We start from the raw sequence: 18,353 nt of genomic DNA on the forward strand, positions 1-18,353 counted from the left end.
TGCTGATTTGGATAATCTCAACATCGAGCTTGCTCTGGGGAATATCCGTCTCTCCTTTCCAGGGCTGGAATTACAGGCATTTGCCATGCCCTCCACACTAGCATTGGCGTGGGTTCTAAGGATCCAGAGTCTCATCCCCACACTTGCACAGCAAGTGCTTTGGCCGCTGGGCCATCTCTCCCAGCCCCACAGCCTTGACCTCCCCATGTAGCCAAGGATGGACTTGAACTCGTGATTCACCTGCTTCCACTTTCCAAGCACTGAGATTGCAGACGTGCGCCACCACACCTAGCAGCATTTCTGTTAAGCGAGAGGTTTCCTGGGAGACTCTTGACCCACTGTTCCCTGAGGATGGGCCTGTGGCATGGAATCCACTCACCCGGGGCCCCTCCTGGAGTCTGTCAATGTTAGAGTGCTAGGTTCACCCAGCTGGGGTTGCTGAGTTGCCCTTCTCCAGTGCTTCTGTGCAGCCCTAAGCTGAGAGGCGGCCTGGACACTCCAGCGTGCTCCATAGGCCCCGACAGACACCATGTGGTGGGTGGTGCCAGGCCGTCTTTCCTCCAGATGTCCCCCTCCCCATTCACAATGAGAGGATGGAGCCTTGGTGAGGAAGGTGACACTAATAGGTCAGGATATGGCCTCAGATTTCCTCACTTCCGAGTCTAGTGTTCCCTATCACAACAAGCTCTTACTCTAGCGCAGGCCCCATCGGCCCAGCGCTGAACTTCAGGATGGGGCAGGGACCACTTTTCTCAGTCCCCAACCAGAAAGCCTCAGCAGGTCTACAGAAAGAATCTGTCTCAAAAACTAAGAAATAAAATAAAATAGGAGCTGTTGTTATGCCGAGCAGTGCCGGGAGGCAGAGGCAGGCGGATCACTGTGAGTCCGAGGCCAGCCTGGTTTACAAAGTGAGTCCGGGACAGCCAAGGCTACACAGAGAAACCCTGTCTCAAACACAAAAAAAGAAAAAGAAAAAGAAAAAGAGCTGTTGTTATAACCCCCCTCCTTCCTCCCTTGTCTCATTTCTAGTCTTAGTTTAGACCTCACTTCCACTAATGTGCCCTCTGTCCCACCGGGTAACTCCATAAAATCTATCCACAGCACCTGCCTGGGGGTTTCTTTCCCTCACCCTAGCTCTGCTCCTCAATTCTGCCAAGCAGCATTGGAGAGTTAGTCCTCAGGACCTGCACCCTCACATACAGGGATGCCTGACTCTGCTGTGCCCCTGGATATGTCCATAGTCTGCTTGGGACAGTGGGCCCCTCTTCTGGAACTCTAGACAGCCCCTTGCTCCCGCCTGGCCTGCTGTGACCTAGCTGGCCAGGCACTTTCTCATCTCACCCCCCAGTCTGCAGACTCCGGGGACATTCCAGAATCGAGGCATGCCTGGGGCTATGATGTAGATGGCTTGGTTGTGATTTCAGTTGGTCCCCAAATTCCACTCTATCACAGGAAAAGTCTATGATAAGTAAGGGGCACATCTGTACAGTTCCCTCAACTCTCTCTCTCTCTCTTTTTTAATATTCATTTCTTTTTATGTATACAGTGCTCCGGTGTACACCTGGACATCAGAAGAGGGCATTGGATTACATGGTTAGATTAGATTAGACGGCTGTGAGCCACCATGTTGTTGCTGGGAACTGAACTCAGGACCTCTGAAAGAGCAGAAGTCAGTGCTGTTAACTCCTGAGCCATCTCTCCAGCCCCTCAACTCTCTACATAACTAAAAATGATTTGAACTCCTGGTCCTTCTGCCTCTATTTCCCAAGGGCTGGGATCCCAAGTGTGTGCAACCAAAACGAGCCTGGCCTTCAGGGCCCTCGTCCCTCCACTGTGTGGTTTTCTTTTAATTTTATTTATTTATGTACTTATTTTGGTTTTTCAAGACAAGGTTTCTCTGTGTATAGCCTTGCTTGTCCTGGACTCACTTTTAGGCCAGGCCTCAAACTTACAGAGATCCGCCCGCCTTTGCCTCCCTGAGTGTTGGGATTAAAGGCGTGTGCCACCATGCCTGGCTCACTTTGTGATTTTTATATTGAAATCACATATGTCATGTTGAGGAGTGATTTTCTTTTTTCTTAATGTTGATGATAGTGGTAATATCCCCTCTTCCCCCCAACCTAATGACATAAGCTGCTGTTTACAAAGGCTAACGATATTCCTGCCTATGGCAGAACATCCCAGCCCCCACCAGCTCCTTTGTGGGACCTTCAGGATTTTCTCAGACCTCCTCTGTTATAAATAAGCCTGGGTGACTCACACTAGACATAACATGTGTTGGGATTTTTCCTCTTCAAATAATACATCCTCTGGGCTGGGACCACTGAGTGGGAGATGTTTGTCATCTCCCCAGTGAGGACACTGAATCCCAGAGAGGCTGGTGGCATGGTGACATACCTTGCAGCCAGGTAACTGTGTCGCAGCCGTGTGGCTTGGTCAGCCTTGGTTCTCCTCTTGTGGCAGCTGAGAGTGCTCACTGCTGGAGGACTGCCGTAGGTCCTGTGGACTGTACTCATCTCCAGCTTTGTGGCCTTGGGCAAGTTCTTGAGCCTTCCCAAGCCTCCGTTTCCCCGTCTGAGTCAAGTACAGCATAGTACTGGAAACGGCTTAAAGAATCCTGTCTGCCTTCCATGTCACTTGCCACATGAGCCGCCATATCTTGGTGGCTTCCTTAGGACACTGGAGCCAGGTTCCTGAGCGCAGTGAGGCCAGAACTTTTAATACATGTGGTCCTGTCGTGGTCTACAGACTGTACAAGGTGAGGACTCACAGGAAACAGTTGAGGGAGCTAATTACTGTGTGTGGAAATAGAGAGACCCCCAGTGAGGACAGCTATGCCAGGGGCAGCAGAAGAAAAGAGCCTCTGAGTTCTCTTCCGGCTAAGCACAGCCTGCGGCCGCACCTCTTAAGTGGAGCTTGTGTGTTGGTTTGAGGTTAGAGACTTACTGGGAGATAAAATCCACCTCCATAAACTGGGATTGTGGCTCATAACAACCCCGGGCCGGGAGCAGGAGGATCACATGTCTGACATCAACCTGGGCTACATGGTGAGACCCTGTCTCAAAACAAGACAAGATAAATTCAGCTACTATCCAATGAGCGGAGCATGCTGGGAAAGGCCTGTAATCCTAGCATTTGGGAGGCAGAGACAGGAAGGTCAGAAATTCAACCTCACGGGTATAACAAGCTCTACACCAAGCTGTATCAGAAAACAAAATGTCCATTTAAGAAATTTACCTTGTCTCGGGGAGACAGATAGCCTCCTGCCTCTGCCTCCCCGAGTGATGGGATTAAAGGCATGCCCCATCACTGCCCGGCTTCTCTCCAGCTTCTTAAACAGTCCTTATACAGTTGTCCCTCGGCATCTTCAGGGTCTTCATTCCTGGACCCCAGCTAAATACCAGAATCCACAGATGATCAAGTTAATGATGTAGTGTTTGCACAGTACCTACACACACCCTCGTATGTACTCCTAATACTCAATGTAATGTCAGTCCTTTATAAATATTTGTTTCCCTGCTTTATTAAGGGAATAAAAGACCAAGGAAAAATAAAGTTGTGTTGTTTTGTTTTGTTTTTTAAGTGAGAACAGGCACAGCCTGACACAACCCAGGATGAGTTGAAGCCACAGGGGCAGAGCCCACAGGCACAGGCTGAGTATAAATAGAATTATGCAACCTGTGGTCTCTGTGACCAGCATCTTGCAGCCTCCAGAATGTTCTCAAGGTTCATCTACTCTGTTGTTCTGGTATCGGCCTGGCTATTGCCAAGTGACGATCCTTGGGTGGGTGTGTCGCTTTTGGGTTTAACCATTCACCAGCAGATGGACATTGGGTTGTTCTAGGTGAGGCTTAAAGCACAGACACACTGGCCTCATCTTCTCCTCTCTTTCATCTTCCCCAAGACTGGGAAGCCGTTTTGGTTCTCTGAAGCAAGAGGCCCTCTGAGGACTATGGGGTCAGGGAACCCACGGACTCAAGAGCAGTTCTGTCTGTCTGAGTCCCGAGAGAGGCTTTTGTCTGCTCTGGCCAGGTGCCTCGCAGTAGAAATGTATGGTTTTGTGGAAGAGGAGACAGCAGCAGAGAGTGTGTGTTTTTAAACTAGATGTGGTATAATCCTGTTCCTGTTAAACCAGCACCTGAAAGGATGAGATAGGAGAATTGCCTAGAATTTGAGGCCAGCCTGGGCTACATAGCAAGACCTATCTCAGAGAAAAAGGAGAAGGAGAAGAAGAAGAAGAGGAGGAGGAGGAGGAGAAGGAAGAGGAGGAGGAAATAGATAAGAAAGGAATAAAGGAAGGAAGAGAGAAAAAGAAAAAGGAGTGTGTCTTGTTTAGCTCTGACTCTGGAGACCTTCATACCAAGTCTTGTAGTAACATAGCATAAAAAATTTTTAAATTTAAATATTTTTATTTTCTTTGTAAAATTTTTATTTAGTACATATTCATCCATCCATCCATTCATTCGTTTATTCACTCAGGTATGGCTGCGTATATGTGTGCACAGATGCCATATGGAGGACAGGCACTCATTATGGAGGACAAAGGACCATTTGTGGAAGCTAAGTGTGTTCTTCCACCGTATGGTGTCTCAGGGGCCAAACTCAGGTCATCAGGCTTGGTGGCAAGCACCTCTACTTGATGAGCTATATCTTGGTTCCATTTTTCCCCAATAAAAATATATTTAGTACCTAAGTATCAGGTAGGGTGAGGCGCTTAGAAGGTGAAAGAAGGAAAATTAGGAAGGAGCTAAAATCATCCCAGCTACATAGCAACTTTGAGGCCAGCCTGGGCTACGTGAAACCCTGTCTCAAAACAAAACAACAAACAAACAAAGCCCAGGGCCTTAGGAGGGGCTATCTCAGTCAGGAAAATAGTTGCCATGGAGGTGTGAGGACCGGAACCTGAGCCCCAGCACCCATGGGGACGTCAGGGTGCTACATGTTTGTAATCCCAGCACTACAGAGGCAGAAACATGAGATCCCTGGAGCTTGCTGGCCACCTGGCACTAGGAAGTCCCAATGAGAGAACCTGTCTCAAAAACCAGGCGGACAGCATGTTGGTTGTCCTTTGGCCTGTACACGCATGCACACACGTTCCTGCATGTATACTGGTGCATACTCACATAATAATAATAATAAAAAAGAGCCAGCCGGGTGTGGTGGCGCACGCCTTTCATCCCAGCACTCGGGAGGCAGAGGCAGGCGGATCGCTGTGAGTTCGAGGCCAGCCTGGTCTACAAAGCGAGTCCAGGACAGCCAAGGCCACACAGAGAGACTCTGTCTCCAAAAAAAAGCCAAGTACACAAAACACGTTAACTTATAAGTACCCATGATAACCAGCTTCTTCCCTGGGTGGAGGGGCCGGTGATCACTGCACCCCACTAATGGCAGGCTCTCCTTGCCTTGCAGTCATCAAGAGCCCCCCTGGCTGGGAGGTGGGTGTCTACGCCGCAGGGGCCCTGGCACTGCTTGGAATTGCAGCTGTGAGTCTGTGGAAGCTGTGGACATCGGGGAGCTTCCCCAGCCCCTCCCCGTTCCCTAATTACGACTACAGGTACCTGCAACAAAAGTACGGAGAGGCCTACGTGGAGGCCAAGCTGAAGGTGAGGCTCCCACTTCTGCAGGCCCACGTCCCACCACCCACTGTAAAGGCCGGCCTCTTGGCCTTGCCCCTCTTGGTTAATCTCCCCCTGCGAACCGGGGGGTGGGGGGGTGGGGGGGGGTGGTCAGACCTCTCTTATACCCCTGCGGATCGTCAGCTACTAGCCCCGGGCTTGCTGAGTGAATGACGTTGAGTAATTGGTTGACCACAGTTTTAGAAAATGATCACTTGGGCTGGTGAGGTTGGCTCAGTGAGTAACAACAGCATTAGCCACCAGGTCTGATGGCCAGAGTTGGAGCCTGGGAACCTACGCGGGAGAAGGAGAGAGCTGGCTCCTGAAAGTTGCCCTCTGGCCTCCACGTGCACAGACTGTGGTGTGAGTGCCCGCACCCATTCACTGTATATATATATATATATATATATATATCATGTGATTTACAAACAAAAAAACAGGGCTGGAGAGGTGGCGCAGAGGTTAAGAGCACTGACTGTTCTTCCAAAGGTCCTGAGTTCAATTCCCAGCAGCCCCATGGTGGCTCACAACTATCTATAATGCGATCTGATGCCCTCTTCTGGCCTGCCGGTGTACATGCGGGCAGAGCACTCATATACATAAAATAAAAACAAAAAAAAATCAAAACTGAATGGTGGCGGCAGCCATGTTTTTAATCCAAGTACTTGGGAGGCAGAGGGAGGCAGATCTCTGAGTTTGAGGCCATCCTGATCTACAGAATGAGTTTTAGCACAGCCAGGGCTACACAGAGAAACACTGTCTCAGAAGGGGAGAAAAAGCTATCATGTGGCCTCAGGACCCAAATTTGGCTCCCAGCACTTATGTAGGTCAGATCAAAATCTTCTACAACTACCGCTCCAGGGTACCTGATGCCTCTGGCCTCTGCTTTCACCTGCACTCGTGTGCTCACACCTACGTGCAGTCACACAAACCTACACATGCCCTGATTGGCGTAGAACTTGCTACATAGACCAGGCTGGACTCCACTCAGATCCACCTGCCTCTGCTCCTGAGTGCTGGGCTAAGGGCATGTGTCATCATGTCTGGCATTGAAAAAAAATCTTGGGGGCTCAGAGGTTAAGGATACTGACTGCTTTTCCAGAGGTCCTGAGTTCAATTCCCAGCAACCACATGGTGGCTCACAACCATCTATAATGTGATCTGATTTCCCCTCTGTGGCCTGCGAGTGTACATGCTGGCAGAGCACTGTATACGTAATAATAAATAATTCTTTTTTAAAAATCTTGGAGTCGGATAGATAGCTGTTAAGAGCACTGCCTGCTCTTCAAGAGGACCCAGGTTTGATACCCAGCACTCACTTGGCAGCTTACTCCAGTCTATAACTCCAGTTTTAGGACATCTGACACTCTCTTCTGGCCTCTGTGGGTACCAGGCACACATGAGGTACATAGACATACATGCAAGCAAAACAACCAGACATATTAAAAAGTGTTTTGTTTGGGTTTTTTGTTTGTTTAGTTTTGTTTTGTTTTGTTTTTGCTTTTTTCCAGACAGGGTTTCTCTATGTAGCCTTGGCTGTCCTGGACTCACTTTGTAGACCAGGCTGGCCTCGAACTCACAGAGATCTGCCTGCCTCTGCCTCCCGAGTGCTGGGCTTAAAGGCCTGCACCAACATGCAAAGCTCATATAATATTTTTTAAAAGAAAAAAATCTTAAAAACAACCCTCCAAGATGGGCAGTGGTAGCACATGCCTTTAATTCCAGCATTTGGGAGGCAGAGTCAGGCGGATCACTGTGAGTTGATGGCTATATCCCAGGATTCACTTGCATGTACACCTGCAGGCCAGCAGAGGGCACCAGATCTCATTATAGATGCTTGTGAGCCACCATGTGGTTTCTGGGAATTGAACCCAGGACCTCTAGAAGAGCAGACAGTGCTCTTAACCTCTGAGCCATCTCTCCAGCCCCATAGTCATCTTCTTTTGGACGCTGAGGTTGCTATTGTTGTTTGGTTGTTTTGAGACCGATCTCGGGTACCTGAGGCTGACCTTGAATTCCTGATCCTTCTGTTTCCACCTCCCAATTTTGGGTATTATATATGTGCCCCTCCACACCCAGCAGCTTTGCCTTTTCTTAAGTGTCATTGCAGTTGACATTTTTACGTAGGGAATTTTGTCACAATAATTATATAAGTAGTTTGAGAAAAGTTTTCTTCTTCCATTCTGGCTAAAGGGAGAAAACTAAGAAGTGGTTGATGCATGACTGTAATCCCAGCACTCAGAGATCCTCAGCAGGAGGATCATGAGTTCCGGGCCACCCTGAGACCAGTGGCGAGTTCCTGTTTGAGAGAAAGAGAAACAAAGTGGCTTGAAATAACAGCCCCCCCCCCCCCGGGCTCTTTTTGTGAAAGGAGAGCCTGTGGTATCTTGAGCAAGCCGGCAATGGGTATCTCTTTGCTGCCTCCCTGGGACAGTGCCTGAGACCCATGTGATGCTTCCCTGTCCCTTTGTTGCCCCTCAGAGAGTCCCTCCGTGGAATGCCCAGCGGACCACCACTCGGGGACCACCCAGCCGCAAAGGCAGCCTCAGCATAGAGGACACCTTTGAGAGCATCAGTGAGCTGGGACCCTTGGAGCTGATGGGCCGGGAACTGGACCTGGCCCCCTACGGTACTCTCCGCAAGTCACAGTCAGCTGACTCTCTGAACTCCATCTCCTCTGTGAGCAACACCTTTGGGCAGGATTTCACCCTGGGCCAGGTGGAGGTGAGCATGGACTACGATGCAGCCTCCCACACCCTCCACGTGGCCGTGCTGCAAGGCAAGGACCTCCTGGAGCGCGAGGAGGCCACTTTCGAGTCCTGCTTCATGCGTGTCAGCCTGTTGCCAGATGAACAGATCGTGGGCATCTCCCGGGTAAGTGGGCCAGGCCTGAGAGGTTAATTAACCTGGGCTCCCTGAAGCCCTCTTGGGAATTGGGCTAGAGGGCAGATCTGCAGTACCAGTCAGGATGATAGGGGGCGCTGAAGAGCAGATCAGAATGTGGATCCAGAGTAGACTGGCGGAGTGTGGAACTAGCTTTGTGCTCCTGCTGTGTATAAAGTTAAGTCTTCCTACCACTTAAGTACAGTGGGTAACTGTCCGCCTCCACTTCTGTCAACACGGAGTCTTGGCAAGAAGAAAGGTGGCCTGTTCGTTTGGCTGATTTGGGAGAGACCTCGATGACAGACTTACTTGCTTTGGAGTGGATGGGGGAGGGGTGGCCTCAGGGGTGGTTACGATCCCATGAATTTGTTCACAAGAAGGGAGGCCCACACCAAGGACCGAAAAAATCATGAGAGGAAAGTGAGTCGCTGGACCCCCAAATGAAAGGAGCTGTGTTCTTTCCTGAGAGGGTGTGGTCAGCCCCCAGGGAAACTGAAGCTAAGCTTTGGAAGATAAGCACTTGAACCTCTTTCTGATCTCTGTTTTCTTCTGGTGACCCCAGTGGCTCACCCGTCACCCTGCTGGAAGCCAGAGACCAAGGCAGCATTCGAACTCAGCCCTTGACCGGTAGGGCCAAGATCAAGTTCTCAGCACAAAGAAGATTTATTTACTTCAGAGGGACAGAGGGCAGGAGTAAAAGACAAAGACAGGAGACAGAGGATGAGGGTGAAGGGGGAGGGAAGGGGGAGGGGGGGAGTATTTGTCCCAGAGGAGACAGACGTAGGAAAATGGCAGTTTATAAAGGTACGAGGGGAAACCCTGCGTTAGGATGAGATGTTTCGTTTTAATTGGGCATATTAATTAGGTGAGCCAAAGGGGGCTTTTGATTGGACTTCAGTACTTTGGTAGGTGGACCTTGGTAGTCAGCCTCTGCAGGAGGAAGTGGTCAAATAAGGCAGTAGAGCTTGGTGGCCAGCTTTAGGGATGTGATCTAACAGTGTTTAGCAAGGCCGAGGGGAAGGGGGGAGAAGGGCAAAGCCTGCCAGAGCCACGCTCAAGCTGGCCAGAGTCCCCTCACTCACGGCTGGCGATTGAGAGGAAAGAAGAGGTTGGATCCAACAAGGAGGTCACAAGGTGCCTCCCCTTGACAGCCTTACCCCACTGCCCAGCTTGAAGGAGTGCGGATCTTGAGTCCTCTAAGATGACGGGCCAGGTCAGCCCACAGTGACCTGTGCCCTGCAGGACGAATGCTCGTCTGTGTTCTTGGAGAGCCATCTGTGCCCAGTCACAGTGGTGGATATTTCAGGCATGAGCACACATAGACACACACACACACACACACTCCACACTCCACAGTACCTATAACTCTAGAAGACTCTAGAACTGACCACCAGCTCCTCTGTGCAGGGGGCACCAAGGGGGGTGGTCCAGTTTCCTACCAGCAGCAGAGTAGCACCAGGTGGTTAGCAGTCAGGTCAAAATCCAAGTGCCACCTTTGCCTGGCAGCGTGACCTTGAACAAGTCACTTAAGCTGCTGCCTTCAGCTTCCCCATCTGTCAAATAAGCATTGCGGTTATGAAGAAGGGCTGGGTGTGTACATGCCAAGTGCTTAACTCAGTCCTTGCTAGGTGATCTGGACCATGAAAAGCTGCCGTCAAGCCTGACGCACATTGTGTTGCTCTTGTCCTGAGCCATGTGAAAAATTTTGGGGTGAGGAGGGGCAGTGGTGAACAGAAGTTTGGTCTGAGGCAGAGCGCAGTGTGGGCAACAAGGCTCCAGGTGTGTGTACCAGGGAACCGTGGCTGTAGGAAGAACCTTCCCAGACACAGAAGAGTGAGATCACTGTAGCTAGCGGCTAGTAGGGTTTATTCCTAGGAAGACAGACTTCGTGACACACCACCTAACAGCCTATCTGTAGGGATGGGGGGGGGGTCGCCTCCAGGCCAAGCAACCCCCTCAGCTTCAGAGAAGGTGCCAGGAATGAGAGAACTCTCTAAATACCACTGCACAATGACTCAGACAGTCCCCCCACGGAAGGGCAAACACAGCCTCTCGTGCACCTCCCTGAGAACTGCCCACGGCTTCCTGGCAGGAGGCCGGTGGCACCAAAACAGCAGGAGCAGGGGATGAAGCATGCCCAGCCGTGCCTAGTCCTTCCACCCATCTGTCTGTCTGCTCACCCATCCATCCTGTGACAAAACAGAAAGGCTTCAGCCGGGCATGGTGGCGCACGCCTTTAATCCCAGCAGCACTTGGGAGGCAGAGGCAGGTGATCGATGTGAGTTCAAGGCCAGCCTGGTCTACAAAAGCAAGTCCAGGACAGTCAAGGACTGTTACACAGAGAAACCCTGTCTTGAAAAACTAAAAAAAAAAAAAAAAAAAAAAAAAAAGAGATGCCATGCAACAGATATGATATGGGAAGATGTATTTGGGGGAAGAAAAGGGAAAGGAGTTAGGACCCGAGTGGACCATGAGCGTAGAGAGAGACAGAGACAGAGACAGAAGGGAGGGAGAGGGGGAAGGAGAGAGAGAGAAGACAGACCGAGAGGGGGAAGCCGAGGAAGTGATAGTACAGGAAAGAGGGGTAGGTTGGTCCTTTTATAGTCTGACACACACCTGGGGGCTGCAAGTGATGACATCAGAGATTGCCAGGCAGCCTAGAGGCAGGCTAGTGAATTGCTTGTGAACTAACACTGCCGGGCATGTTACTGTAACCTCAGTGCTCTGGAGGCTAAGGCAGGAAGATGGCTGTGAATCCAAGGCTAGTCTGGGCAAAATAACGAGTTCCAGACCAGCCAGAGCTGCATAGCCAGACCCTGGCTGAAAAAGGGAGGAGAGGTCTGTGAGTTTGAGGCCAGCCTGGTTTTTTTTACATAGCGAGTTCCAGGAGAGCCAGAGCTACATAGTGAGACCCCGTCTCAGAAAAGGAAAAGAGGAAGAGGCGCGGTACGGAGACTCATGCTCGGAATCCTAGCATTTTGGAGTTAATGGCAGGAAGATCGGGAGATCATCCTGAGCAGTGTGAGATCCAGTAACAAAACAAAATTAAACAACCCTTCGAGGCTGAGCCACAAAGAGAGGACCAGAGCTGAGACCCAGGGTACCAGAAAGCCTTCTTCTCCCTACAGATCCAGAGGACTGCCTATTCCATCTTCTTCGACGAGAGGTTCTCTGTGCCCCTGGATCCCGCAGCCTTGGAGGAGAAGAGCCTTAGGTTTTCTGTGTTCGGCATCGACGGGGATGAGCAGAATGTGAGCACCGGGGTGGTGGAGCTGAAGCTCTCTGTCCTGGACCTCCAGCTGCAGCCCTTCAGTGGCTGGTTGTACTTACAGGACCAGAATAAGGTATTGCTGCTTTGAAAGTACCCACACCCACCTCCTGGGAGAGATGCCACTATCCTGTCCCTCAGCCTGGACCCTGACAGCCCTAGAGAAGTTTCTCTGTTCTAAGCCACACTCTAGGCAAACGGCTCATCGCCACTATTTTCAGCTCTTCTTTGGTTTTTATTTTACATTGTATTTATTCACTTACAGTGTTTTCTGTGTGCATGTGTGTATACAGGCACGCATACACACACACACACACACACACACACACACACACCATATGGAAGTCAGGAGGCCATTTGTCTTCTAGAAGCTGCTTCTCTCCTTCACCCTGGGGGTTGTGGATATTGAACTCAGGTCACCGGGGTTAGTGACAAATGCTTTTACCCCACTGAGCCATCTCTCTAGCCCTCTTCTGGATTCTTTCCCTTTTTATTTCTTAGTAGTTATTTTTCTTGTTTGTTTATCTTATTTTTTATTTTTTCACTTATTTTGGTTTTTCGAGACAGGGCCTCTCTGTGTAGCCTTGGCTGCCCTGGACTCGCTTTGTAGACCAGGCTGCCCTCGAACTCACAGCTATCCGCCTGCCTCTGCCTCCCGAGTGCTGGGATTAAAGGCGTGTGCCACCAGGCCTGGCTCTGACTATGTATTTTTATTCTGTATTTTGTTTACTTTTTAATGAATGTTTTGCCTGAATGTACATATGTCTACCGTATACACATCTCATGCCTATGGGAGTCCAGAGAGGGTGTGTCCAAATCCTTGGAACTGGAGTTACAGATAAGCCTCCCTGTGGGTGCTGGGAACTGAACCTGAGTCCTCTGGAGATGCGCCCAGTACTCTTAACTGCTGAGCTGTCTCTCCAGCCCCCCACTACTCCTCTATACTCATGTTAGGGGTGCACAGCTCTGACCTGGAACTGGGCTATTTCAGGCAGAGGCCACGCTGAAGCTTACTTTTATCTCTGTAACGATGTCAGGGGACATTCTTGTTTCAGCAAATGCTGTCAGCTTGGATCTCTGCATCCAGAATGTCATAGAATGTTCTCCTTGGCCCAGAATGAGGGAACAAAACTGCATCTGATTGTGCACTTGACAGGCAACCTCTGGGCCTTCTTCTGGGGAATGGTCTACACTTGGAGCAAAGGAAGGGTCAGTGCATGCTCCCCTGTGTGGACAGGGGTGGCTGGGTGGTCCTTTTCTTGATCCTGCCAGCCGGGTGTCTGGGTTTAAGAGTTACCCCAAAGCAGCAAGTGTCCAATGGAGAAGGAAGCATCCACCTTTCCCCGGACCTCTTGAAGCCTGGAGAGAAAAGAGCCCTGAGCCATCCCTGTCTTCCCAGGCCGCTGATGCTGTGGGAGAGATCCTGCTGTCCCTCAGTTACCTGCCCACAGCTGAGCGTCTGACTGTGGTTGTGGTGAAAGCCAAGAATCTCATCTGGACCAATGACAAGACCACAGCGGGTAAGGGCCTATGTACTCAGCACCTCCATGAGGCTCGGGGATGGCAGGGGGTGGGGGGGGGTGGGGAGGGTGGAAGTTGTCATGTTATGAGCAAGTATGGGGCACAGGGCCAGAGCCCCTGTCGCTTCAGCTAAGCTCAGGAGCCAGGCATGGTGGAAAGGTTAATTCAGCTACAGAAACAGGACAACCCTGGAGGGTGACGAGGAGTGTGGACGACAGGGGAGGGCAATGGAACCTGAGGGCAGGAGGCAACATTTGTGCTGTGGCACTGGACAAGAAATGGAGGGTCAGCATTCATCTGTCAGAACTTGAGCTCGGGGACGGGGAAGCAACCCTAAGGCTATAGGGGAACAGTGCCCCCACCTTGGGGTAGGTGCCATGTGGGATCTGGTGCCCTGGGTGTGCAAGGACCTATTGGGCTTGACAGCCCAGGGCCCCGGGGAGTTAGGCTCTGCCGTGTTGGTACTCAGTGACTCAGTCTGCTAGCTGCACCCCAGCTACTAATAGAATAGGAAGCATCTGTCCTGCCGCATCCCATGGAGCGTGTGTGTGTGTGAGGGAAATGTGCAATGGGCTGCCTGAGTCGAGAGCTGCCCTCTAGGGGCTGGAGAGATGGCTCCTTGTTAAAGAGCACTGACTGGGCCCAGGCGTGGTGGTGATGGTGGTGCACACCTTTAATCCCACCACTCGGGAGGCAGAGGCAGGGGGATCGCTGTGAGTTCGAGGCCAGCCTGGTCTACAAAGCGAGTCCAGGACAGTCAAGATAACACAGAGAAATTTTGTCTCAAAAAAGCAAAACAAAACAAAACAAAACAAAAATGTATCTATTTGATATATCAAGCCAGGCATTGTAGCTTGCAGCCTTCATCTCAGCTGCTGAGGAGTCAGAGGCACGAGGATCCCTTAAGTCTGGGAGTTTAGAACCAGCCAGGAACACGTAGTAAGATCCCATTTCTTGATGTAAATAAATAAGGACAAACAGTGGGCTTTAGAGATAAAGGCAATAGCCAAGGGTCAGGGAAGCAGAGGCAGTGGGTGGACCCGGAGTAGGCGGGACCATGCCAAGCAAAGGTGTTACTGACCCTCACCCCACCTGCCTGCCTGTAGATCCCTTCGTCAAAGTATACCTGCTGCAGGACGGCAGGAAGATGAGCAAGAAGAAGACAGCCGTGAAGAGGGACGACCCCAACCCAGTGTTCAATGAAGCCATGATCTTCTCAGTACCAGCCATTGTGCTACAGGTTAGTTGGGCTGGATGCTCACAGGACTCTGGGCCGCTGCTCCCCTCCAATGTTGCCTCTTGGGACCTCAAGCCAACCCCCTTGTAGTTAATCATTGGAGACTACATGCCAGCCCTGTGGTGGTGAGGGTTGGGGACCCAGGTGCTGCTTTTGCTTTTGCTTTTGTTTTGTTGTTGTTTGTTGTTGTTGTTTTTCAAGACAGAATTTCTCTGTGTAGCCATGGCTGTCCTGGACTTGCTTTGTAGACCAGGCTGTCCTGGAACTAACAGAAATCCATCTGCCCCTGCCTCCCGAGTACTGGGATTAAAGGCATGCGCTACCACGCCTGGCTGGCACTGCTTTCTTGATGCCTGTTAAGGACAGGAAAGTCTCCATTTTGTAAACCCCACTGGGAACCTCGGAGTTTCCCCAGCATTAGCGTTGGGGTGGGGGGTGGGGGGTAAGCAGGAGGGGACAGCTCAGCTAAGCTCTGAGGAAGAAGCCTCCCAGTGGAGGACTGCACTGCCTAAAGATGAGCTAGAGGTAGCTCCAGGGCCCAGGGGTGTAGGCCTAAGCCTTCAGTGTTCCTACTGCAAGGACTCTTCTGGGATCTTCTTATCCTCAGACTTCAAGAGGGCCATGTGCCTCTGAGAGAACCCTCCCAACACAGGAATGTCACAGACTACTGGCAAGTGTGTGTGTGTGTGTGTGTGTGTGTGTGTGTGTGTGTGTGTGTACAGTGAACCACAGAGAATACAGCTTAAGCCATATCAGTCAGAGGGTGGAGTTCTCACTCCCTCCTCTCCCTGTCTCTTTCCATCCTTAGGCACACCTAACAATAAGAAAGTCCTCTAGAGGACACTTACATAAAATAGAATTCAGGGACCGGAGAGATGGCTCAGTGGTTAAGAGCACTGCCTGCTGCTCTTCCAGAGGTCCTGAGTTCAATTCCCAGCAACCACATGGTGGGTCACAAGCATCTATAATGTAATCTGATGCCCTCTTCTGGCCTGCAGGTGTACAAGCAGATAGAGCACTTATAAGTGGAAGGAAGGAAGGAAGGAAGGAAGGAAGGAAGGAAGGAAGGCAGGCCTTTACAGCTGGCAGTGGTGGCACACACTTTTAATCCCAGCCCTCTGGAGGCAGAGGCAGACAGATCTCTGTGAGTTCAGTCTGGTCTGTAGAGCGAGTTCCAGGACAGCCAGCCAAGGCTACACAGAAAACTCTGTCTCCTCCTGAGGATGCTCTTGGGGATTTCGTTTGATTTTCATGCTGCTGATGAACCCAAGGCTTTGCGTATCCTAGGTGGAACACTGTACCATAAGGCTGCCCTCCCAGCCCCTGTAGTTTGAAAGCTGGATGTCAGCCTCTCTTTGGTTGGAATCCAGGTAACATCCCAGCGTGTCTGGCCAGTCTTGGGATCTTAACCTTGTCCCTTACTGGACAGTCTACCCGTTTGACCCCTGCTTTTGCCTGTTTGTCACAATGCCACTTCCCTTCAGCCTCCCAAAGTGGAGCTGCTGAGAACTAGGTGGGAACAGCTGAGCTAACACGTCAAATATGTTGACGTGTTAACCCTCAGCGGTGACTTGGCATGGTCACCCCCTAACAGTGAGGCTCCTGCAAGGGCTCCAACGATGGGCGAGAGCAGACCAGGCCACACATTTTCTTTTCTGGCTTTAGGGCTCCCCCTTCCCCTACCCCACACATTTCACTTGTTTTCTTCCCAGAACAGCCCTATGAAGTAGGAAATACTGCCACATTTCAAAGACAAAGAAGCAGATAGCAGAGACCCAACTCCTGGCTGGGGTGAAGCCCAGATGCTAGGTCTTCCTTAGCACACACAAGGGGTTTCCAACACACACACACACACACACACACACACACCATATCTCATAAACCCGACACACAAGAGGTTTCCAACACACACACACACACACACACACACACACACACACACACACACACCATATCTCATAAACCCGGCATGGTGGAGCACTCAGGAAGTGGAAGCAGGGCATTGGGAGTTCAAGGTCATCCTCCACCCTGTAGGGACCAGCATGGTGGTGGCGCACTGCAGGAGGTAAAGGCAGGCACATCTCCATGTGCCCAAGGCCAGCTTGGTCTACATAGTGAACTGCACACTAACAAGGGCTACATATAAGACCCTGCTTCACAAACAAACAAATCAAGGGGCTGGAGAGATGGCTCTAGATCGTCTGACCTGGCTTCAGTTCCCAACACCAACACGGTGGCTAACAACCACCTGTCACCCCAGTTGCAGGGCATCCCAGAACCCTCCTCTGGCCTCTCTGGGCAGTATACACATGTGATACACATACATACGTGCAGGCAAACACTACACACATTTTTAAAAAACATTTAAAGCAAAAACAAACCAACAGCCTAAGTTTTAAGTGAGATATGATAGCGCACACTTGTAATTTGAGTTCTTCAGAGGCCGAAGAGGAGGATCAGGAATTCAGACACAGCCTCAGCTCCCTAGCCAGCCTGGGCTACATGAGAGTCTTATTTCAAGAACACGCAGGCCTGGAGCTATGACCCAGTGGGTAAGGACACATACTTCTCTTGCAAAGGACCCAAATTCAGTCCCCAGCACCCACATCAGATGGTTCACAACTTACAGCTGGATTTAGCTACTTCGCGGGTTTCCTCTTTTTCCCTCTCTTTGTCCCTCTGGTTTCACCCCCTATCACTAGCTAGGAGAGAGGAGGAGAGAGGGGAGAGAGAGATCTGTAAGCCTAATTTCTTTCTTCTTGTTTCTTCTTTGCTTGTAGCTGGTCTTTGCTACTTTGTGGGTTCTTCTTTTTCCCTACTCTTTATGCCCCGGTTTCACCCCTATCACTAGATAAGAGAGAAAAAAGGAGAGAGGGGAGAGACAAGGGTAGAGATCCTTGAATCGAATTTCTTTCTTCTTGTTTCTTCTTTGAGTATGACTAACAATGAAACCGCAACCAACCCCGACGTCCCCCACCCCCGCCTCTGAACAATAAACAACCCCCCTTCAGAGCTCTAGCATTTATATACCCTCTAAAAAGTTCCCCAAATTCCAAACATCACACAGTTGCAGAAACTATCTGCAGCTGGCAAAACCATGCCTTTGCTAGAGCACAAGGCAAATCATAGTCAGCTGCTGCAAAGCAGTCCCATATCCCCACACCTGAGGTTAAAACAGAAGCATATTCTTTTGTTTTTCTTTCTTTCTTTCTTTCTTTCTTTCTTTCTTTCTCCCCCCCCCTGCCCCCCCCCCGGTTTTTCAAGACAAGGTTTCTCTGGGTAGCCTTGGCTGTCCTGGACTAACTTTGTAGACCAGGCTGGCCTCAAACTTACAGAGATCCACCTGCCTCTGCTTCCCAAAAAGTGCTGGGATTAAAGGCCTTTGCCACCAACAACAACCCCCACCCCACCCGACCCCGTGCCCCCGCTTTGTTTTTGTTTTTCAAGACAAGGTTTCTTTGTGTAGCCCTGGCTGTCCTGGACACACTTTGTAGATCAAGTTGGCCTCAAACTCACAAAGATCCACCTGGCTCTGCCTTCTGAGTGATGGGATTAAAGGTGTGTACTAACACTGCCAAGCAAAAACATACTCTTTTTTTTTGTTTGTTTTGTTTTTCAATACATGGTTTCTCTGTGTAGCCTTGGCTGTCCTGGAACTCCCTTTCTAGACCAAGCTGGCCTCAAACTCACTGACATCCCCCTGCCTCTGCCTCCCAAATGCTGGCATTAGAGATTTGTTCCACCACACCCTGCTCAAAAATATATTCTTATATTTCTGTGGGGGTGTTTGTTTGTTTTTCATTACAGGGTCTCTCTGTGTAGCCCTGCC

At 50.5% G+C, this 18,353-nt stretch overlaps 1 protein-coding gene across 1 annotated transcript in view; it reads left to right on the top strand.

Annotated features, from left to right (window-relative positions):
* Positions 1-18,353, top strand: part of SYT12 (synaptotagmin 12) — a 48,782-nt gene that overhangs the window by 9,628 nt on the left and 20,801 nt on the right. The window contains exons 3-7 of the mRNA XM_084772618.1: positions 5,410-5,603; positions 8,097-8,489; positions 11,627-11,842; positions 13,166-13,286; positions 14,394-14,527. Coding sequence (XP_084628744.1) covers positions 5,410-5,603; positions 8,097-8,489; positions 11,627-11,842; positions 13,166-13,286; positions 14,394-14,527 — 1,058 coding nt within the window. The remainder of the gene's footprint in view (positions 1-5,409; positions 5,604-8,096; positions 8,490-11,626; positions 11,843-13,165; positions 13,287-14,393; positions 14,528-18,353) is intronic.

The sequence above is a fragment of the Acomys minous genome (assembly GCF_964271855.1).
Source record: "Acomys minous genome assembly, chromosome: 2".
Classification (NCBI taxonomy): domain Eukaryota; kingdom Metazoa; phylum Chordata; class Mammalia; order Rodentia; family Muridae; genus Acomys; species Acomys minous.